General features: G+C 40.2%; 1 protein-coding gene across 1 annotated transcript; it reads right to left on the bottom strand.

Annotated features, from left to right (window-relative positions):
- Positions 1-131: 131 nt before the first annotated feature.
- LOC131935929 (focadhesin-like) lies at positions 132-23,968 on the bottom strand. The gene is made up of 15 exons (XM_059292673.1): positions 23,720-23,968; positions 23,204-23,291; positions 8,020-8,231; positions 7,363-7,641; positions 7,082-7,186; positions 6,542-6,765; positions 4,477-4,738; positions 3,909-4,043; positions 3,407-3,566; positions 2,870-3,052; positions 2,457-2,578; positions 1,955-2,047; positions 1,760-1,848; positions 1,072-1,113; positions 132-375 (listed from the first exon to the last, which is right to left on the bottom strand). The coding sequence occupies exons 1-15, from the start codon at positions 23,966-23,968 to the stop codon at positions 132-134; spliced, it is 2,487 nt and encodes an 828-aa protein (XP_059148656.1).
- Between the last annotated feature and the right edge of the window lie 309 nt (positions 23,969-24,277).

Here is a 24,277-nt window from a genome sequence, read left to right as displayed (position 1 = left end):
TCTTTTAGAATATTTATCTTGGGCATTCACAGAGACTAAATTTTAAAAAATATCTAAAAAATGTAACCAATATTTGAAGTGAATACATTGAAAAAGTTTTCAATTAAAATGAGGGGAAAAAAATATCAATCTCAGTAGCAGAGACTCACCTGCTGACACAGACCGTGCAGGTTTCCTACAGGTGTGTACTGGCCATCAGCAAGTGACAGGATGGTCTCGTAAGTGACCGCCAGCCAGTGGGAGTGGCAGAGAAATTCAGGTCGACCCTCGGCGGCCTTGACCTGAGCAGGTTCCATGTCAGCGACAAACTTGTGCAGGCAGAGTGCCAGACCTGCCAGTGACATCACAGAGTTGGCCTGGGCAGCTGGCGTCCCCCTGGGACAACAAAACAATATTGTTTTTATGCTGACATTAGGGACAGCAGAACAATTATTTTCTCTAGACTGACATTAGGGAGAACAAAACAATTATTTTCTCTAGACTGACATTAGGGAGAACAGAACAATTATTTTCTCTAGGCTGACATTAGGCTGACATTAGGGAGAGCAAAACAATTATTTTCTTTAGGCTGACATTAGGCTGACATTAGGGAGAGCAAAACAATTATTTTCTTTAGGCTGACATTAGGCTGACATTAGGGACAACAAAACAATTATTTTCTCTAGGCTGACATTAGGCTGACATTAGGGAGAGCAAAACAATTATTTTCTTTAGGCTGACATTAGGCTGACATTAGGGACAACAAAACAATTATTTTCTCTAGGCTGACATTAGGCTGACATTAGGGAGAGCAAAACAATTATTTTCTCTAGGCTGACATTAGGCTGACATTAGGGAGAGCAAAACAATTATTTTCTCTAGGCTGACATTAGGCTGACATTAGGGAGAGCAAAACAATTATTTTCTTTAGACTGACATTAGACTGACATTATGGACAGCAAAACAATTATTTTCCATGTTGACATTGGCTTTGTATTAAAGTTTAAATACAACATTTAACACTACTCTGAGCTGAAGATATAAAAGTTAATGCGAAACATTTGGAGAGTACTATAAGACCTGACACTGTACCTTGATGAGGCTTTGATGACATCCAAGATGGAATCTCTGGTCCTAAGAAGAAACAAAGACATGTAACCTGTAGATTTTCACCTGGTAGTTTCTAGTGTCTGAGTGTGTTCAATATTTGGTAGCAAAAGGCAATAAGTGTTGCGTTCAAACATTTCCCATTAGCAATTTGAAGTTTATTTTTTTTAGAATTTTGTATTTAATAATCTTGTATTTAATCTTGTGTATTTAATAATATATATTTTATTTATATTTTTATTTTATTTTTAATTTAACAATGACAAAACAGATGACAAAAACATATGACTCAACAGATGAGAAAATGTATGACACAATAAATAAGAAAAATGTATGACACAATAAATAAGAAAATGTATGACACAATAAATAAGAAAATGTATGACACAACAAATAAGAAAATGTATGACACAACGAATAAGAAAATGTATGACACAATAAATAAGAAAATGTATGACACAATAAATAAGAAAATGTATGACACAATAAATAAGAAAATGTACGACACAATAAATAAGAAAATGTATGACACAATAAATAAGAAAATGTATGACACAATAAATAAGAAAATGTATGACACAATAAATAAGAAAATGTATGACACAACAGATGAGAAAAATGTACGACACAACAGATGAGAAAAATGTACAAGACATCAGATGAGAAAACTTACGACAGCCACGCTATGACTTTCTTCTCCTCCAGATCTGAGGGTAAAATATGGCCATGTTTTTCTTGAAGCTCCAAGTCAGCTTTACGACTCTAGAATAGAAAGGTTGTTTAATCAAATGTTTAATCTATCTCTAGAGCATTGATTGGAATTTGAACATTGAATCAAAAAGATATATCTACTGGTGTCAGTACTAACCTCTAAGAGAGACAGAAACAGTCTGACCATGAAGGAACTCCAGGCTTGAGGCATTAGAGCACACCTGTGCCAGTCAGAGGGCTGAACAGGGACCTAATTAGGTACAAGAGATTTAGGAATAACATGAAAACATAGGGAACTATTGTTCGGAAGAAAAATTAAAACAAAAGGATCTTTGCTACACATATGTGACTGACTGCTACAGATATGTGACTGACTCTGCTACAGATATGTGACTGACTCATCTACAGATATGTGACTGACTCTGCTACAGATATGTGACTGACTCTGCTACAGATATGTGACTGACTCTACTAGAGATATGTGACTGACTCTACAACAGATATGTGACTGACCATACAACAGATATGTGACTGACTCTGCTACAGATATGTGACTGACTCATCTACAGATATGTGACTGACTCTGCTACAGATGTGTGACTGACTCTGCTACAGATATGTGACTGACTCTGCTACAGATGTATGACTCCAGATCTCACCTCCTGTAACAAGGTGCCAAACATCTCCAGGAAAGTTTTCCCATGACGTAAGACGTAGTGTTTTCTTGGTCGTCCATCTCTGCCTACCTCAAGGGGAGGGTCATAGCAGAACAGAAGTCCAGCTGCAAACATACAAGTGTAATGAGATTTACAGCATTCAAATGTAAAGAGATTTACAGCATTCAAATGTAAAGAGATTTACAGCATTCAAATGTAAAGAGATTTACAGCATTCAAATGTAAAGAGATTTACAGCATTCAAATGTAAAGAGATTTACAGTATTCAAATGTAAAGAGATTTACAGCATTCAAATGTGAAGAGATTTACAGCATTTAAATGTAACAAATTTTACAGCATTCAATAAGATATCTAACACGTAAGTTCACATAATTAAATGCTAATCAGTTCTCTACCTGCTAGACCTGGGCGCAGGCCTGGTTGTTTACACTTGTCATACTGTTGTAAGAGAAAATTTGGAATCATCTCCACAGAATTGTCTTGAGTGGAGCCATGACGACGTAGTGAAGAGAAGAAAACACTTCTGGGTAGGTTGGCAGCCTCACTGTGTGCAAGTGACTGCAGAAACTTTGTGTAGCCTGGTGGAGCAAACAGAACACTGGTTACCATGGTAACAAAATAAAAATAACACTTCTGGGTAGGTTGGCGGCCTCACTGTGTGCAAGTGACTGTAGAAACTTTGTGTAGCCTGGTGGAGCAAACAGAACACTGGTTACCATGGCGACATAATAAAAACAATTAAAAAAAAATCCTGGGTAGCCAAGTGGAATAAATAGTTACAATGTTTAATTAGTAAAGTCTGTAGGAAAAAGAAATTTGTGTATGTAGCCTAGTGGAATAATTATTAAAACACAAGCTACAATTTTTGTAACTAATGAATCCGGTTGTGACTATGAATACATGAACCAGCACCACATGAACGTAGACAATACCTTGAATGCTGTCTCCATCAGAGACTGTCTTTAAGATGTCCACATAACAGGAGCCTGGAACTTGAGGAAACATCTGGTCAACACTGACCACTGTATCATCTCCAGCCTCTGCTTGTTGCTTGGCTACCAGATCAGCTTGTTGGTAGAGCTCTGCTGTTACCTGTGTTATAGGTGTGTCAGGTGATTGGGGGGTTTCTATAGGCAGGACATACAACTTCAGTGGAGGGGGGGGGGGGAGGGGATGGTTGTCGATACAACTTCAGTTGGGGGTGGGGGAATGGTTGTTGATACAACTTGTATGGGGCGGGGGTAATGGCTGTTAATACATGTTGTATGGGGGGGGGGATGGTTGATAATATAACTTAAATGGGTGGGGGGGGGTAATGGTTGCTAATACAAGTTATATGGGGGGGGAGGATGGTTGTTAATACAACTTAAATGGGGGGGGGGGTAATGGTTGTTAATACAAGTTGTATGGGGGGGGGGGTGGTTGTTGACTTACTGTTTTTGGTAAGTGGCTAACACAGAACTGACTGCCACTGAATTGAGAAAGTGCATGAAATGCAGCACTTCTGACTTCAGACAAATGACTTTGTGAGTGCATCCACAAAATGATGAGGGTACCTTGGGTAAAGACCTAAGTAAAAAAAATGTGCATCATTTTTCCAGATTTTCTCAAACTGAATTGTTTAATTTTTATAGAAAAGCATAATATAGTAGAAATTTAGAGCTATGAAAGAGATATCAGTGCCTTGTAAACTAACTTCCTAATAGTATCCTCTCCCCCGCTGCATCAAAAGTATGAGAAGTCTACATCAAGATTTTCCATATTTATATAGGTTTAACATTTAGGTCCTATATTTAGCAAGACTAAAAGTGTACAATACAAAATATACAGGAAATATACAGCTTTTAATTAAGCCTTTATATCATTTTATTTTTAACACATTATCTTCATATTTAATTTTAGTTTCCTCTTTAACCCGCACTTCCCTACTCTTCCCTAAATATTATCTCTCTCTCTCTCTCTCTCTCTCTCTCTATTCTGACACATAAGAGAAACAGCTCACCTCATACTCATCAGTCTTAACCTTTAACCTCGGCACCAGTGACAACAGCCTACAGATTCTAGTGACCACTAGAGGCCTCTTCTCCTGGGTACACTGTTCCCCCAGCACAGCCCACAGGGACTGGATGTCAATGACCTCGGCCTCACACAGCAGGTACAGACCCTCCAGTGCCAGAACAGACACGGCAGTCTCAGCTTCACTGGTTGCCGCGGACAACAGGTCTGACAGGGGGGCAAGTAGCTGGGCGCCATATTGCTCTGGTCTGACAATAGAAACAAGTTTTAGAACAGAATATTCTACTTTAGGTGGGGCACCATATTGCTCTGGTCTGACAATAGAAACAAGTTTTAGAACAGAATATTCTACTTTAGGTGGGGCACCATATTGCTCTGGTCTGACAATAGAAACAAATTTTAGAACAGAATATTCTACTTTAGGTGGGGCAAGTAGCTGGGCGCCATATTGCTCTGGTCTGACAATAGAAACAAGTTTTAGAACAGAATATTCTACTTTAGGTGGGGCACCATATTGCTCTGGTCTGACAATAGAAACAAATTTTAGAACAGAATATTCTACTTTAGGTGGGGCGCCATATTGCTCTGGTCTGACAATAGAAACAAGTTTTAGAACAGAATATTCTACTTTAGGTGAGGCAAGAAGATGGGCACCATATTGCTCTGGTCTGACAATAGAAACAAATTTTAGAACAGAATATTCTACTTTAGGTGGGGCGCCATATTGCTCTGGTCTGACAATAGAAACAAGTTTTAGAACAGAATATTCTACTTTAGGTGAGGCAAGAAGATGGGCACCATATTGCTCTGGTCTCACAATAGAAACATGTTTTAGAACAGAATATTCTACTTTAGGTGGGGCGCCATATTGCTCTGGTCTGACAATAGAAACAAGTTTTAGAACAGAATATTCTACTTTAGGTGGGGCAAGAAGATGGGCACCATATTGCTCTGGTCTCACAATAGAAACAAGTTTTAGAACAGAATATTCTACATTAAGACTATAGAATGTCGAGTGTTTTATTTTTTTAATAAACTCTTTATTTTGTTGTACTTTAGGATTACAGGATATTGTGGTCAAGAGGTTAATATTTTAAAAAACATTTAATTAACTGTAATTAAGAATTATAGGGTGATGTGGTGTAGTGCTAAAGATTTCAATTAACATTTTATTCAGTTGTACCTCAGGATTAGGGGATAGTCTGGTGGTAGACTGCTAAAAATTTATATTTTATTAATCTTAAACTTGGCTTGGCTTGAGTTTATCTGAGTCTATGAGATGGTACCTAGCTAAAGTTGTGGAAAGTAAATGTAGCTGGGCATAGTGCTGACCACATCATCACTTCATACACACACAATGTTAAAATTAAATGAACTCTACTTCTTCTGAAATATGAACTGTACTTAATTTACTGGAGGGCAGAGTTTTTTCCAGGCATCTCTTCGGGGGGGGGGGGGGGGGGGGGGGGGGGGGGGGAGGGGGGGGGGGGGGGGGGCTCGGCCCCCCTCGAAAAATTTTGACCGCCCCCCGAACGAAATGAAATTTATATAATTTATATAGAAAATATATACTTTTAACAGTGTCCGCCCCCCCCGAAGAAAGTCTACCGCCCCCCCCCCCCCCCCCGAAAATTTCAAGTGCCCCCCCTGGATAAAAAAGTCTGGAAGAGACACTGCTGGAGGCTTAATGGTAATCTACTTCACTAACAACAGTTCTTTATATCTTGCAATCCCTGAGACAGGACCTTACATTCCAAAGAACAATTTACTTTTAAGTAACACATTTCTTATTATTAAATCAATTTTAATTTAAATTAGGTGAGAAGATTAGAAATGCATTAATCTTTGGTCCTAAATTACAATTGTGAAAACTGGAAAAAGAAACAAAAAACTTATTTAAAAACTATTTATTTGGTGAAGAAAGAAAAATATAAAAGGTCAAAATCTAAATATTGTGTATTTTATTATAATTTAAAATATATAAGTTGATAGTTATTGCTTCAATGCATGATCAAGTGTCCCACTGTTGCGCTATAGAACACCAAACTTACTTATACTTGCAGATGTCCAAGATTGCAGAAGCCTTAGCCAACAGTATAAGATTCACTGGAGAACCAGTTTGAACAGGATGTGGGTCACTTATTGCTTGTAACAGCTGGGGAAAGCATCGGTCCTGTTGTTTCCATAGCAACACTAGAAGCCTGATAGAAACAGCCTTGAGATCTTCAGATCTACTCAGTGCTTGAATTGTTTTTAAGACAGGTGGGATGCAAAACTGAAAGAATTGTTCAAACATTGGTCAATCAAATCAAAATTAAATTTTAATTTTCTGCATTTTTATTTTAGCAGCCCTACTTTACTAAATATTAGAACTGTAAATATTAAAAAAAAAATATACTCTAAATTATATTATCAATTAATAATTCAAACAAATGATGCACTTTATATCTTGTTGTTATAGAGCACTTTAAAGATAAATGTTGACAAAAATTATTCAGTAAACAATAATCAATCAAATATTTACTGTACTTTTAAAGAAATACTGGTAAACTTCAACAAGCCATATTTAAAAAGTATGTAGCAAATCTTGCCTTATGTGTAGCTAGCTGAGGTATGGCTTCCAACAGTTGAAGTTTAACTTCTGGATCCTGACTTTTCCCCAGGACGTACAGAATTAGAGGCAAAAAATCTGGTGCCTTTGTAAAAAGGAATATAAAACCTTATTTTATAAGTCAATTTAATGTTCATTTATATTTCAATTTAATAAAAATAATTTTTTTTTTTTAAAACAGTAAAATGTAGTTTATTAGAAAAATTAAGGAACAAGAAATGAACACTGGAATAATTTTTCAAGGAATTAAAAATTCCTAACCTGTACAGGATCAAGTCTAGCAAGTTTAGTAATGGCAGCAAGTCCAGAGTGTAGCACATCTGTTGAACTGGTGCTAATTAAGATGGCAGAGATCAGATGGTTGAGTACAAGGGTACACGACTCAGGTTTGTCTAGAGATGATGACACGTTGTTTAGCCAGGCAGACTGGGTTAAGTCAGGTGACTTGCAGGCAGGTGCTACAAGATTCTGGCACAGCTCACTTGCTAGCTGACAATTATATCCAGTGGAGCCAAGACAATAACTTGCTGGAGATATTTCCTGTGATAAAACACACTTTAAGTTAAAACACTATTTATGCATCAAAACAAAGTTAACACTGAAGTTAAAATATTATTTCCTATATTAAAATGAAATTTTTTATTTTCTCATTTAAAATGAAATATATTATTTCCTATATTTAAATGAATTTTTCTATTTCCGATATTAAAATATAGCTGTTGATATGAATGTTGAAATATTACTTTGAACATTTAAAAAGTTAAGAGAAGTAAAAAAGAATATTCATATGATCTGTTTGATGATGATTAAAAAAAAATGAATTTTAAGAAAACAAAACTTATAATTTATTTAATTTTAATTAAAAAAATTAAAATTTTTAATTTACAGCAACAATTAGTCAAACCTCTAAAAACTTACCTCAGACTTATCTGTAGTAGTAGCATGTTTCAACTTTTCTTCTATTCCAACCAACAGCTGGCCAGCTCTAGTTTTTAATGTTGCCAGATTTTTTGACTTGCCATAGCATAGTTTGTTGTTGGGCAGGGCTAGAAACTGCAAAACTGGCTTGACCAGAGAGGCCAGGCACAGCCTGTTTGACCAGTTAGGGCAAGCTTCAACAACCAGACGAGCTGAGGAGAAAGGTCAGACAGTTAGGCCTACACATCATCAGTCTCTAACAAAATATTTCTAAGTTTTAGCCTGATTCAAACATTAAATCTTTATAGGCATTTATCAGCAAAATTTATAGCTTTGTAAAGATCATGGCATTACAAAAAAAGCATTTGAATATTTTTTAATATTTTAACAAGCATAATTGTATTAAATATTTCAAAGTCCCTTTGTAAAAAAAAAGTAAAAAACTAAAATAATAAAAGTTCAGCATTATACACCTATATTAATAGTTTACACTTTGGCATAGTATACATGTTATATTTGTCTGTTTAAGTAGCTGAATAGATCTACAAAGACAAAGTGAATTAGCATGTCAATTAGTAGGCCTACAATACAGCTGACCACTACTTCCTTATCTTGTGATATTTAAACTTGTTAATAATAAAATGAACAACATATTGAAAAAAAAACACGAACAAAACTAGCAACAAAGTGTTGAGTATAAACCACAGGGTAATCTCTCTGTGATAGATGGCTGACAGGTGTATTTAACTGTGGTATTGTTGGGCACAGGGCATGTAAACAAGGAATCATACAAGTGAAAATATATAAAACTTGACATTGTTGAGATACAGGGAATATTGAAGGATTAGTTTGTAAGATACTGTAGAGCTTATTGTCTTATGATAAAAGGAAACAACAGAAAAAAATATGCATCTTATATCAGGTTGGACGTGTTTGTTGACAAAGTTTCCACATTAAGATGTTATACATTTTTACCCAGGAAGAAAACAATGAAATACTTTCATCATTGGAGAATTTGCTTGTTAGCTCCCTTAGCTCAAAACCAAAGCCAACACAATAAATGCAGGGACAAGCTAAAATTGGATTTTAGTGGGTAGCGATTATATTCTTTTACAACCGAATAACGTAACATTTGTTTTATGAGCAAACACACGCTTTTATGTGTACTGTTTTATAAATGGTGGTTTATAAATTATAATTAAACAAAATCGTTTTATTTTACTTGTTCTTTTTTGTGCTTTTTATTGCTTGTTATTTTTAAACATTCTAATATATACATCTAGATCTAGTATTAAGTAAACCACAGGACACACGACGATACCCACTAACTGAAGACAACGGATGAGTGTGTCAAGACGAGGCACGATACTGTTAGGTACTCATTAGAGCTGGGTGGACTCAGGGGCGTTTACAGACTTGAACCGGGATTCGAACTCGAGACTTTTGGGTCAGCATAGTTATTAGCAATCTGTTTTTTTTTTTAAATTTCAAACATCTAATTATGTTCATGCCACATTCATGTGTACTAAGGGCTTGAGCAAAGTTTCAGGTTTTAAACAAATCGGTTTGGTAGAAGTGGTTGACATTTCGATCACAAGACTCCACCCAGGTCGAATCAAGCACGAGGAATCAAGGTAAATAAAAGCATGTAATAATCTGAATACACCTAAGGAAATACTGAGGACTCTCATTCAAACCCTCAACCTAATTTTTTTTAAGATAAGATATCTGAAATATCGGCGACACCCAATACGCCTACCACACTGTATTATTTTATTTTAGCTAAAAAGTTATACTAAAGTGTCAAAACTAAAAAACAGACTAATAAAATAAGTTTTTGATTATGAAGCGTTCAAACAAACAGGCAGTAATGATATGCGTGTAAATAACGCGCTTGTATAATTTTTTTCGCAATAAAAGACCGAATCACCAGCAGACCCTGGTCTAAAAAATGTGCCACACACTTGATCTCGTTAGCCTCCCCTTTCCTGCTTCACCACAGACTGATTCAAGCAAAGGTGAAGGTCGGACAAGCTTAAATGTCGTGGGCCGATACCGATAAATCTCAGCCCCTAGTCTCAGGGGCGTAGTGGCACCGCCCGGCGCCCGGGGCAATCTATCAATTTTGCGCCCCATATATAACAAGGTCACGGCTAGTCAAAACTGCAACAGTCGCTACTTGCCCTGGTGTAGGAAGTTGTAGCAGTGGCACAAAGCCTGGGCAGCAAGATGAGAACTGTCAGGTGTTGCCCATATATCAGCCCCTCAGCCGCCCCCCCCCCCCCATCTACACAACTGACATCACGTTACATACACAAGTTAACATCAGCAGTTTCAAAAGAGTTGCCGAGAGAAACCAGAGTTGGAAATCCTATTGTCTAAGGGGCTATACTCCTGTTTGATTTCGGAGTTTTCTCTCCTAGATGGGTTGCTGTCTTTGGACTTTCCGTGTAGCAACCGTTCTTTTACCCACTCGACCACTCCCACACTATTGTGCTGTTTTATTAGTTCAATGAATGTGTGTGTCTATTTTTCTAACTTGTCTTTAGAATTCAGCAATGCCCCATCCTTTTAGCTCTGGAGATAGCGGACATGTCGCCCCCTCCCATCACACCCCCTCCCCATAGCTCAGCCACTTTGAGTTTCTAGAATTTTCTGCGTCATGACGGCCATATAAGAATATCATGCTCATTGGTGTAGCCTAGTCTATGTGATAATGCATTCAATTCGGACGGTTGTATTTAGACTGTCTAGTCATTTCTTATACGAATATGAGATATTAGATACATATGAACTCATTTCGTGACTGCATATTCTGAATCTTGTTATAAGATATAAGGCCTATAATTGTACAAACATATTATACTGTTATACAAAAGTAATAACAATGAATACTTATCTACGTATAACTCAGTTTTAAATTTTGGACAGAGTAATATTTAGTAATAATGACTGAATTTTTACGTAAGCTGGTACCATTCATCTACCCGCCCCCCACTGATTAATGAAAGGAAACACGTCACAAATCCAATACGTCTTGTGCAATGAAAGGTGTAATGTAGCGAGAGATGGTCTGATATAGATGTAAGAAGCCACTCACATGGGTGGTACCACTGAATGGAAGTAGGGCGACGTTAAGAAGTAGGACACTAGTTACGTAGATCTGGTGCTAGCGTCTGTCTAAAACTAGGACACTTGATGTTTTTCTCGCTAGTTCCCTAAATCTGGTGCTAGCGTCTCGCTAAAACTAGGGCATTTGATGTTTTTCTCGCTAGTTCCCTACATCTGGGGTTAGCGTCTGATAAAACTAGGGCACTTGATGTTTTTATCGCTAATTCCATAGATCTAGTGCTATCTAACATTACTTGATAACTAGGGCCATTGATGTGTTTCTCGCAAGTTCTATAGTGCTATCAACTCTCTAACATTACAATAAAAATCTCCGCTCGATAGTTCCAATCAGGATCAGAAGAGATCGAACATTGAATATCATTAACATAAGCGCTCTCTCGCACGGAATTTCTAAGCTGAGAATAAAAAATAATAATTGACTGGAATAATTGGAAATATATTACATCAGCACAGCTGAAAACGAACACAGTTACTTAGATCATATGAAACATTAAATAATTTAATTAGATAAATACTCTGGGTTTTTACAATTTACTTGTCCGACAAAGTTTTGAAGTCCAGATAGCGCCCATGTTAACTACATCGGACGTTTATATTTAGACACAGCAAAAACCTTTTAAGCTAGCACACCAGAAACAATTATGAATTAACTTGTAAGAAACATTAGGCTTGAAAAGTCTATGTAATCATAATAAATTTAAAAAAATCCTTTTAAAAATATGGCAAGCGATAAAATTATAGTTAAATTAAAAAAAGAAATAAAACCGCTTGGGAAACATCGATCACACTCATTTTTATATTTTTGTATTGAATATAAGCCGTTGAAAATAATTTTAGAATTATTTTATCAATTCAAATATTTAAAAAAAAAACGCCCTCAACCTCTACTCGAGGTCCACCGGGGTGGCCAGGGAAAGTAAAACAATGAAAATCACAATAATTGTTTTCTATGATAGAATACACAATAGCAGTCAATGGGGTATAGCCTAGTAGTCTACAGTACTGTAGTTTACTTATGTTAAGTAATATAACACCCCGTATCACCATAAGACCCTGACTCTACTAAACCAAATAAAAAAAATAAAAGTGTTAGCTAAATTATTACAATATATTATTAGTAATTATTTGTTTGAATATTTCTAGCCTTAAAAAAAAACAGGAAGTCATTTTGTACTTGCTTATCAAATGTTATAAAATATTTAATTTTAGTTGAAAAATATGCTTTCTGGCAACAAACATTTGTAACCAGCTTTTCAAGCCTATTTCAATATGAGATTTTCGAGAAATTAAAAATAGTACCAATAACCTAACGAAATAAAACAAAAAGGGACACAATTCTTCTGGTGACGGCTGACCTTTAAAGGAAATGTCGCAGTCAGGACTGTTCCTTCAGAACAAGTCTGGTGTAGTACAAACTCTTTAATCAGTCGCACATGTGGCAGACAGGCCAGCAAGATGATCCCAGAATATTTCCCTAACACTGGCCTAGCAGACCAACTATCTGACTAGATTAGGGCCTCTTGCGAAACTACGTTGATAGTCAAAATATTTCTCAACTTGTTTGTGATGGGTCTGATAGAGAACGGAAAATTTAATGCTGGCTGGCATTTGAATCATAAAGTAACAGAAAACAGGCGTCTGTTGATGATCATACGCGAATTTGTTCATACATTACCCCTGTCAATGACAGATGGCAAGTTGGAATCAATACAGTTCAAGATTCCGAATTTCACAACACTGAACCTAAATTGGCTAATATTAATGGTGATGATGTTAGAATTTACTGTTGCAAAATGTGAAAATAAAACGTAGAGCGATATTAGATTCTACGGTAGCTAAAGCGATGGCAGTATTTTGGTAAGGGGGATGTGTTTGTGATATTGTAAGCGTGGTGTAACTGAGTGACCGTCAATATACCTGCTGTGAATGTGATATTGTAAGCATTATGTAATGGAGTGACAGTCTATACACATGCTGTGTTTGTGATGTAAGCATGATGTAATGGTGCAAAAGTCTATGATCAGTCTATGCCATCTGATGTAAAAGCAAAAAAAAAAAAAACCATCTGAAAGGCAATTTCAACTCCCAAGACACAGATGTGTGTACATCCAAACAAATACTGTTTGCTAATCTCACTCCGACTTTGCTGATATAGCGCGGGTAGATCTCCATTTTGGAAACAACAAGCACAAATTGAAAAGGTGAAGGTCGATCAGCTTTAGCGCGTGCTCAATGGCAATATCTATTTTTTCTACTGGATTGAATAAGTCGAGGGTTTTAATTTATTACCTTAAGTGATCCTGTGGGAAATAAGCGGCGGGGTTGTGAGAGACTGTGGGTCAATATATCAGGGGTTGTGAGAGATCGTGGGTCAATATATCAGGGGTTGTGAGAGACTGTGGGTCGATATATCAGGGGTTGTGAGAGATCGTGGGTCAATATATCAGGGGTTGTGAGAGATTGTGGGTCAATATATCAGGGGTTGTGAGAGACTGGGTCGATATATCAGGGGTTGTGAGAGACTGGGGGTCGATATATCATGGGTTCAGGGGTTGTGAGAGATTGTGGGTCAATATATCAGGGGTTGTGAGAGATTGTGGGTCGATATATCAGGGGTTGTGAGAGACTGGGGTCGATATATCAGGGGTTGTGAGAGACTGGGGGTCGATATATCAGGGGTTGTGAGAGATTGTGGGTCGATATATCAGGGGTTGTGAGAGATTGTGGGTCGATATATCAGGGGTTGTGAGAGACTGGGGTCGATATATCAGGGGTTGTGAGAGACTGGGGGTCGATATATCAGGGGTTGTGAGAGATTGTGGGTCGATATATCAGGGGTTGTGAGAGACTGGGGGTCGATATATCAGGGGTTGTGAGAGATTGTGGGTCAATATATCAGGGGTTGTGAGAGACTGGGGGTCGATATATCAGGGGTTGTGAGAGACTGTGGGTCGATATATCAGGGGTTGTGAGAGACTGTGGGTCAATATATCAGGGGTTGTGAGAGACTGGGGGTCAATATATCAGGGGTTGTGAGAGACTGGGGGTCGATATATCAGGGGTTGTGAGAGACTGGGTCGATATATCAGGGGTTGTGAGAGGCTGGGGGTCGATATATCAGGGGTTGTGAGAGATTGTGGGTCAATATATCAGGGGTTGTGAGAGACTGGGGGTCGATATATCAGGGGATCAGGGGTTGTGAGAGACTGGGGGTCGATATATCAGGGGTTGTGAGAGATTGTGGGTCGATATATCAGGGGTTGTGAGAGATTGTGGGTCGATATATCAGGGGTTGTGAGAGACTGTGGGTCAATATATCAGGGGTTGTGAGAGACTGGGGGTCGATATATCAGGGGTTGTGAGAGACTGGGGGTCGATATATCAGGGGTTGTGAGAGACTGTGGGTCAATATATCAGGGGTTGTGAGAGATTGTGGGTCGATATATCAGGGGTTGTGAGAGACTGGGTCGATATATCAGGGGTTGTGAGAGACTGGGTCGATATATCAGGGGTTGTGAGAGATTGTGGGTCGATATATCAGGGGTTGTGAGAGATTGTGGGTCGATATATCAGGGGTTGTGAGAGTCTGTGGGTCAATATATCAGGGGTTGTGAGAGATTGTGGGTCAATATATCAGGGGTTGTGAGAGACTGGGGGTCAATATATCAGGGGTTGTGAGAGACTGTGGGTCGATATATCAGGGGTTGTGAGAGACTGGGGGTCAATATATCAGGGGTTGTGAGAGACTGGGGGTCAATATATCAGGGGTTGTGAGAGACTGTGGGTCAATATATCAGGGGTTGTGAGAGACTGTGGGTCAATATATCAGGGGTTGTGAGAGACTGGGGGTCAATATATCAGGGGTTGTGAGAGACTGTGGGTCAATATATCAGGGGTTGTGAGAGACTGGGGGTCAATATATCAGGGGTTGTGAGAGACTGTGGGTCAATATATCAGGGGTTGTGAGAGACTGTGGGTCAATATATCAGGGGTTGTGAGAGACTGTGGGTCAATATATCAGGGGTTGTGAGAGACTGTGGGTCGATATATCAGGGGTTGTGAGAGATTGTGGGTCAATATATCAGGGGTTGTGAGAGACTGGGGGTCAATATATCAGGGGTTGTGAGAGACTGGGGGTCGATATATCAGGGGTTGTGAGAGACTGTGGGTCAATATATCAGGGGTTGTGAGAGACTGGGGGTCGATATATCAGGGGTTGTGAGAGACTGGGGGTCAATATATCAGGGGTTGTGAGAGACTGGGGGTCAATATATCAGGGGTTGTGAGAGATTGTGTGTCAATATATCAGGGGTTGTGAGAGACTGTGGGTCGATATATCAGGGGTTGTGAGAGACTGTGGGTCAATATATCAGGGGTTGTAAGAGACTGTAGATCAATATATCAGGGGTTGTGAGAGACTGGGGGTCAATATATCAGGGGTTGTGAGAGACTGGGGGTCGATATATCAGGGGTTGTGAGAGATTGTGGGTCAATATATCAGGGGTTGTGAGAGACTGGGGGTCGATATATCAGAGGTTGTGAGAGACTAGGGGTCAATATATTAGGGGTTGTGAGACTGGGTCAATATATCAGGGGTTGTGAGAGACTGGGGGTCAATATATCAGGGGTTGTGAGAGACTGTGGGTCAATATATCAGGGGTTGTGAGAGATTGTGGGTCGATATATCAGGGGTTGTGAGAGACTGGGGGTCAATATATCAGGGGTTGTGAGAGACTGTGGGTCAATATATCAGGGGTTGTGAGAGACTGTGGGTCGATATATCAGGGGTTGTGGGTCAATATATCAGGGGTTGTGAGAGATTGTGGGTCGATATATCAGGGGTTGTGAGAGACTGGGGGTCAATATATCAGGGGTTGTGAGAGACTGTGGGTCAATATATCAGGGGTTGTGAGAGATTGTGGGTCGATATATCAGGGGTTGTGAGAGACTGGGGGTCGATATACCAGGGGTTGTGAGAGACTGTGGGTCAATATATCAGGGGTTGTGAGAGACTGTGGGTCAATATATCAGGGGTTGTGAGAGATTGTGGGTCGATATATCAGGGGTTGTGAGAGACTGGGGGTCAATATATCAGGGGTTGTGAGAGACTGCGGGTCGATATATCAGGGGTTGTGAGAGACTGGGGGTCGATATATCAGGGGTTGTGAGAGACTGGGGGTCGATATATCAGGGGTTGTGAGAGATTGTGGGTCGATATATCAGGGGTTGTGAGAGACTGTGGGTCAATATATCAGGGGTTGTGAGGGACTGGGGGTCGATATATCAGGGGTTGTGAGAGATTGTGGGTCGATATATCAGGGGGTGTGAGAGACTGTGGGTCAATATATCAGGGGTTGTGAGAGACTGTAGGTCAATATATCAGGGGTTGTGAGAGACTGTGGGTCAATATATCAGGGGTTGTGGGTCAATATATCAGGGGTTGTGAGAGACTGGGGTTAATATATCAGGGGTTGTGAGAGACTGGGGGTCGATATATCAGGGGTTGTGAGAGACTGTGGGTCGATATATCAGGGGTTGTAAGAGATTGTGGGTCAATATATCAGGGGTTGTGAGAGACTGTGGGTCAATATATAAGGGGTTGTAAGAGATTGTGGGTCAATATATCAGGGGTTGTGAGAGACTGGGGGTCGATATATCAGGGGTTGTGAGAGATTGTGGGTCAATATATCAAGGGTTGTGAGAGACTGTGGGTCAATATATCAGGGGTTGTGAGAGACTGTGGGTCAATATATCAGGGGTTGTGAGAGACTGTGGGTCAATATATCAGGGGTTGTGAGAGATTGTGGGTCAATATATCAAGGGTTGTGAGAGACTGTGGGTCAATATATCAGGGGTTGTGAGAGACTGTGGGTCAATATATTAGGGGTTGTGAGAGATTGTGGGTCAATATATCAGGGGTTGTGAGAGATTGTGGGTCGATATATCAGGGGTTGTGAGAGACTGGGGGGTCAATATATCAGGGGTTGTGAGAAATTGTGGGTCTATATATAAGGGGTTGGAGTTTAGCCAGAGCAGGCCGATCTTTAAAGTCTAACTCAACAAGTTTTAAGGATATTTAAAACATCACAACAACAGAACAAGCAGAGTTTCTTCCAGGCATCTCTTCGGGGAGGAGGAGCCCCCACCCCCCAGAAGAAAGTCTACCACTCCCCACCCCCCTACCCAGAACGAAATGGAATTTATGTAGAAGATATATACTTTTGACAGTGTCCGCCTCCCCGGAAATTTTAGTTCGGACCCCCCCCCCCCTCCCCCCCAGAGAAAAAAGTCTGAAAGAAACACTGGGAACAAGCCATGGACATCGAGAGCCAGATCTACTGACTAACAATAAGACACGTGGAGGAATAAACTAAACTACACGTCTTTCTACTATAAATCTTCAATAAATAACATATAACATAACCAAACTTTTCAATGGAATTTTTTAAAAAGTTTATTTAACAAGCAAACAAGAAAAACCTGAAAAGATTTGGTGCAAACCCACCCTCAAACAATTTAATGTTATAAACGTTTGAGAAAGAAGAAAAAAAAACTAATGAAATTTCTCGGGAGACAAAAAAGCACAGAAACAGCTTTCATGGCGTACAAGACCAAATTTAATGTTCGCCAGCGTTTATTTAATGTTCGCCAACGTTTTCGTGTCGTACCGAACACACTTTGAATCTTCCTGATGCAGCAGAGAAAGAAAAAATTGTCAAACCCCAGTAGCTGTAATGGAAGTGCTCTTTGGACACGGGAGGAAAAAATGTCTTTCACGCGCCAAGACAGATTTATAGCCTTAACATGTCCATGTAGTAAATCATTCATGACACGTGTTTAGGACCTATGTACGACCCCGGGCAGGGGTGAGTAGAGGGATTACAACATAGCTAGACAATGGATTTTAATAGTGAGTGCTGAATGGAATGATGAATTAACAGATAAGTATTTGTGAAGTTTCATAACAATTTTTTTTATTTTAGTTTGTCCCTACAAGGGATGAGACTGGTCAGATATTTGGAGGCTGTGTTAAAAAGTGTTTCTTTCAAACTTTTTTCTCCTCCGGGGGTGGGGGGTAGGGGGGTGGGGGTGGGGGTGGGGGCGACACTTGAAGCGTTGGGAGGGGGGAAGGGGCAACTACATTTTCCGAGGGGGGGGGGGGGGTGGGTGGGTATATATTTAATAGTATATATTTTCTACATACATTCCACTTTGTTCAGGAGGGGGGGGGGGGAGAGAACGGTAAACGTTCAAATTTTAGTTCTAAAACCTAGGAGCAGGACAATACGACATGTCCATATGTCCATTACCCAGTGTTTCTTCCAGACTTTTTTCTTTTTTCTTCGGAGAGGGGGGGGCGGCACTTGAAATTGGTGTGGGGGGGGGGGGGGCGGTAGACTTTTTTCGAGGGCTCAGTCCCGTCCCCCCCCCCCCTCCCCCGAAGAAATGCCTGGAAGAAACTCTGCCATGCCATTACCCCCGGCCAAAAACAAAAGTAGGGCAAGTTAAGGATATGGTTAGAGATATGTATAGCATACCGGATATGGAGATGGATAGGTATAAAATGTATTCAAAGCTGTGTGTGTGTGGGGGGGGGGGGGTAATCGACGGGAAGGGTGGAATATACTATAGCCATAAACCATCTATCCAGGTACCGAAAACCATCTATTCAGGTAATGTAAGGTCTTATCTCTACAACACATGTCGCCAGAGTACCATTTGCTCGCTAGAAAGAATTTCAGTAAATCGGTAACTTGATAATTGGACAAAACTAGATATATTCGACCGTAACTTGATATTACTGGCATGAGCTTATACCAGGGGCAGAAGTTAAGTGCAGGTCACGACGGACACTGCACGCTGACGTCAGACCTGTCGCAGATGTTGCCAGGGTCAAGGTCACCAATTTATTATTAAGAAGTATTACCGGCCATCCAAAAGATCAAATATTTTTTCTTTCTTTCTTTATATTATGTTAAAATAACATATTGAAATTTCTCATAGCTGGGTGTACATTCAATTTGCCCTGAGTTATAAGTCCACCGTGACGATTGTGTCGGGAACAACAAAGATCTCTTTGAGTACACTGGGAACCTTAAATTAGATAACATAATTCTGGCATCCAACTCGGCACCTGATGTTCACACTAGTACTAAGAGAATGTAACGGACATTCTACATTTTAATGCCAGAAATAGGATAAGGAAAATTAAATATTTTTGCTTAATTTCAGGGAAATATTACTGTAAATAAAATTGAAATTCGTGTTTTGAAAATAATTATTTTACTCTCGACATTTCTGGTTCAAAATTTTATTCAAAAGGAAATATTTTTTCTCCCTAAAAAAGCCAGTATTTGTTAAATAATTTAAAGCACTTAAGTTTAAAACAACACTAATTAGACCAACTGTACCTGTGATTAATCGACTGAGTGCTCAGGCGGAAATCACAACAAAGTGTCCCCCACCACCACGTTAGTAATGTCTAGAATAAGATTTTATTTCTCTTAAAAGTGCACGCCAGAGAACAGATATTATTATTTAAAGCACCGGAAAACTGATACATATTGTAAGGGTGCAACGTGAAATCAAATGAGCGTAGTAAAGATAAGTGTAAACACAGCGGGGAGTTGATTCTTAAACCGTGTTTGTTGACGTGGGTTCTGATGACGTTAGCCAGATAATACCTGCTGAATGGACGCTCTTTGTTGACGCTGCAAGCACATCACGTCGGCAATTAGAGGAAGCCCGAGCACTGTCAATATATTAGCGGGTAGAGGCTGGATGCTGGGGTAAAGTTAGGGGACTGGGGTAAAGTTAGGGGACTGGGGTAAAGTTAGGGGACTGGGGTAAAGTTAGGGGACTGGGGTAAAGCTAGGGGCTGGGGTAAAGCTAGGGGACTGGGAGTAAAGATAGGGGGCTGGGGTAAAGTTATTGGGTTGGGGTAAAGCTAGGGGACTGGGGTAAAGTTAGGGGGCTGGGGTAAAGTTAGGGGGCTGGGGTAAAGCTAGGGGGCTGGGGTAAAGCTAGGGGACTGGGAGTAAAGATAGGGGGCTGGGGTAAAGTTAGGGGGCTGGGGTAAAGCTAGGGGACTGGGGTAAAGTTAGGTAGCTGGGGTAAAGCTAGGGGGCTGGGGTAAAGTTATTGGGTTGGGGTAAAGCTAGGGGACTGGGGTAAAGTTAGGGGGCTGGGGTAAAGTTAGGGGGCTGGGGTAAAGCTAGGGGACTGGGGTAAAGTTAGGTAGCTGGGTAAAGCTAGGGGGCTGGGGTAAAGTTAGGGGGCTGGGGTAAAGCTAGGGGACTGGGAGTAAAGATAGGAGGCCGGGGTAAAGTTAGGGGGCTGGGGTAAAGCTAGGGGACTGGGGTAAAGTTAGGTAGCTTGGGTAAAGCTAGGGGGCTGGGGTAAAGTTAGGGGGCTGGGGTAAAGCTAGGGGACTGGGAGTAAAGATAGGAGGCTGGGGTACAGTTAGGGGGCTGGGGTAAAGCTAGGGGACTGGGGTAAAGTTAGGGGGCTGGGGTAAAGGGAGGGGGCTGGGGTAAAGTTAGGGGGCCGGGGTAAAGTTATTGGGTTGGGGTAAAGCTAGGGGGCTGGGGTAAAGTAAGTGGGCTGGGGTAAAGTAAAGTTAGGTGGCTGGGGTAAAGCTAGGGGGCTGGGGTAAAGTTAGGGGCTGATTTAGAATAAAACTAGAGGGCTGGGGTAGAGTAAAGTTAGGGCGGCAAGGTAAAGTAAAGCTGGGGGGGGGAGGGCGTGGTAAAGCTAGGGGGCTAGGGTAAAGCCAGGGACCTGGGTTAGAGAGTAAAAGTGGGGGCTGGGGTAGAGAAAAAAGCGAGGACTGGGGCTGAGTACAGCTAGGCGACTGGAGTAGAGCAAAACTCTGGGCCAGACTGTGTGACAGACATTACTGACAGACTGTGTGACAGACATCACTGACAGACTGTGTGACAGACATCACTGACAGATTGTATGACAATCACTGACAGACTGTGTGAGGCTCAACAAATCGGTCAATTTGTTGGAGTGGCTGTCGAGATTGGGGGGGGGGGGGGGAGGTGTTTCGGAATTATATTTTATTCAATTTTTTAATCATCGAAATGTGTCGATCCTTTTCAAGGCTGAAAAACAAGATTAAAAAAACATAAATATTTGTTTAGGATGACGCTTTCCTCGCAAGGATAGATGAACACATTTTAATCTTTTTATTTCCACAAGCGATAGATCTGTATTTTCTTGTATATTTTTGCCCTTGACATTGATAACTTTTTGAAAAAAAAATCATTTTCCTGATACATTTATAAAAGATTTTTATGGTTCACCTTAACTGACATCAATCTTGGCGCTCGTTACCCCCACCTCGATATCGTCACAAAAATCAGACCCCCACCTCCATTGTATCATATCGTCACAAAAATCAGACCCCCACCTCCATTTATTCACATCGTCACAAAAATCAGACCCCCACCTCCATTGTATCATATCGTCACAAAAATCAGACCCCCACCTCCATTTATTCACATCGTCACAAAAATCAGACCCCCACCTCCATTTATTCACATCGTCACAAAAATCAGCCCCCCACCTCCATTTATTCACATCGTCACAAAAATCAGACCCCCACCTCCATTTATTCACATCGTCACAAAAATCAGACCCCCACCTCCATTTATTCACATCGTCACAAAAATCAGATCCCACCTCCATTTATTCACATCGTCACAAAAATCAGCCCCCCACCTCCATTTATTCACATCGTCACAAAAATCAGACCCCCACCTCCATTTATTCACATCGTCACAAAAATCAGACCCCCACCTCCATTTATTCACATCGTCACAAAAATCAGACCCCCACCATAAAATGACATCAACGTTTATCTTTCTCCCTCTACCCCAAAAAACTCCAATATTTTTAAACGCAATTTATTTCACAAATATTAAATGAACTGGTACAGCGCTAGGTACGTAGATCAGTTGTTTTAATTTCATTTAGTAAAAATGTCTTTTCAAAATGCATCATCATAACTGCTAAAATAGACCAATATTTAAAAAAAACATTTTATTATCTGTATTTTTAATGTAAATATTGTCCGCTCAAAATAAATGGTATAATTAATCTATTTTTGTATGATCTATTTGGTTTTATCCACGTGATGGACTTTTTTTTAAAGAAGTTATAAACAGTGTTTCTTCCAGACTTTTTTCTCCGGGGGGGGGGGGGGGGGGGGGGGGGGGCGGTAGACTGCCTTGAGGGGGGGGGGGGGTGCGCTCCGCCCCGAGAAGATGCCTGAAAGAAACTCTGGTTGTAAACCATTACAGCAATAGTAATATTCAACATTTTGTTTAGAAATAGGAATTGGCAATTCTTTTTAAAATCGTGTATGATCTGAATACTAGATTCGATATTAGAAACATTTTTTGTTAGAGTTAAAGTGACACATTTATTATTAATCTTAATTGTATATCAGTAACGTTTTTTTTTATAATAGTGACGCTACACACACAACTCGGTGAAGATTTTGTTTCAGAAATATAAAAACAAAGCGTAGCACCACGAAATAGAGGGGTTACAGAGACGAGGCGTTTGTACAGGGAGATAAATCCTCGCGAGAGACAAGATGCCAATCTAATAAAGGAATATGGCGACACATGCAGAGAGATGCGCTTTGTCCTGGGGGTGGGTTGGGTAAGGATCAAACAGACCTGCTTTAACCTGCAGGGCTGATGGGGTTATGCAGCAGACACCAAGTCTATAGAAGGGATGCTCAAACTTTTAGATTATCGACCCCCGGAAATATTTTGGTGGCCAGTGGTCACTTTACAGACAGCAGGCTATTGCCTGGTTAATTAGTGTCAGTTTATGGGCATGAAGTCCTTACTTCTGTGAATGTTTATGACCTTATTTCTATGAATGGGTGTGTCCTTACTTCTGTGAATGATTGTGTCCGTATTTTTGTGAATGGGTGTGTCCTGTGAATGGGTGTGTCCTGTGAATGGGTGTGTCCTTACTTCTGTGAATGGGTGTGTCATGTGAATGGGCGTGTACTATAAATCCTACTCACCAAGAGTAAAGAGTCGAGGGTGATATGCCAGACTGGGCGTGGCCAATAGTTCACTCAACAACAACAGAGCAAGGTTTGGCTTGTGGACCTGGGGAAACACCACGCATTATGTTCACTTGTCATACATGTACATCAGTAAATATGTATGGAGATAAAACGATAAAAACTTTAGGAACTGTCAAACACAGTCATGTAGAGAAAATAAACTTTTCGAATAGTGTTAAGTTCTCTAAAACTTGGTGCTGAAGGTTTCGTATAAATATATTAGGAACTCTAAAATTCAGTGCTGTAGATCAAACTATCATTAACTCTACATCTAAGTGTAGTAAAAACTTATTTGTTTCCGCACCCATCGGAATTGTATACGCACCCACCGGAATTGTGTATATACCCCACTGGAGTTATGTACATACCCTTGGGAATTGTGTACCTACCATCTGAGCTGGTGTACCAACCCACTGACTTGTGTACATACCCACTAAGCTTGTGTACATACCCACTGACTTGTGTACCTACCATCTGAAACTGTGTCAAGGCTATGAGCATCTCCGTCAACTGGCCACACGAGGCCCCCACACGAAGACATCTTAAGACGATCTCCAGCCCCGCGGTCAGGACACAGCCTGCTAAGGACGGCCAGTTGACGTCTGTACTGTCCTTGTAAGAACCTTTCGTGTCGCCTCCTGTAGTGTCCTTGTGAGGACCCTTCTTATCGTCCCCGTGTTGGGTTGGTGTGGGCAGCTTGTCACAGATGACAGATGACATGTCTTCCACAAGGTGACATATTTTTGTGACATGTTCTCTTGTTTCCATCTGCAAGTAATGGTAAGTATTGGAAGTAAGTGAAAGTAGTTTTTCTCTCAATGTGGAGGTTTGTGTTTAATGGATCAATGTTAAGCATTGGAAGTAAGTGAAAGTAGTTTTTCTTTCTAAAGCCATTGACGTTTTAAAATATATTAATAACCCACAAGACGGTAAACAACAATCTTCTTTACAATCTTATAAGTGTTATACGGACACAGCTACTATTACGTCTTTACATGGAAATTGCGTATCGCTTCCCCGGAACCAAAC

This window comes from Physella acuta, unplaced genomic scaffold (genome assembly GCF_028476545.2).
Source record: "Physella acuta isolate Inbredline_101_S28 unplaced genomic scaffold, ASM2847654v3 ptg000164l, whole genome shotgun sequence".
NCBI lineage: Eukaryota > Metazoa > Mollusca > Gastropoda > Physidae > Physella > Physella acuta.
Note: the sequence above shows the minus strand (reverse complement) of the source record. Positions and strands in the feature narration are given on the sequence as shown.

Excerpts from the sequence above, each read along its gene's own strand:
- LOC131935929 (XM_059292673.1), bottom strand. The coding sequence starts at position 23,968 with ATGTCATCTGTCATCTGTGACAAGCTGCCCACACCAACCCAACACGGG. Across the intron at positions 3,053-3,406 it reads TGATGGAGACAGCATTCAAG|GCTACACAAAGTTTCTGCAG; the intron begins GTATTGTCTACG and ends TTGCTCCACCAG. Across the intron at positions 2,579-2,869 it reads CCTGCGCCCAGGTCTAGCAG|CTGGACTTCTGTTCTGCTAT; the intron begins GTAGAGAACTGA and ends GTATGTTTGCAG.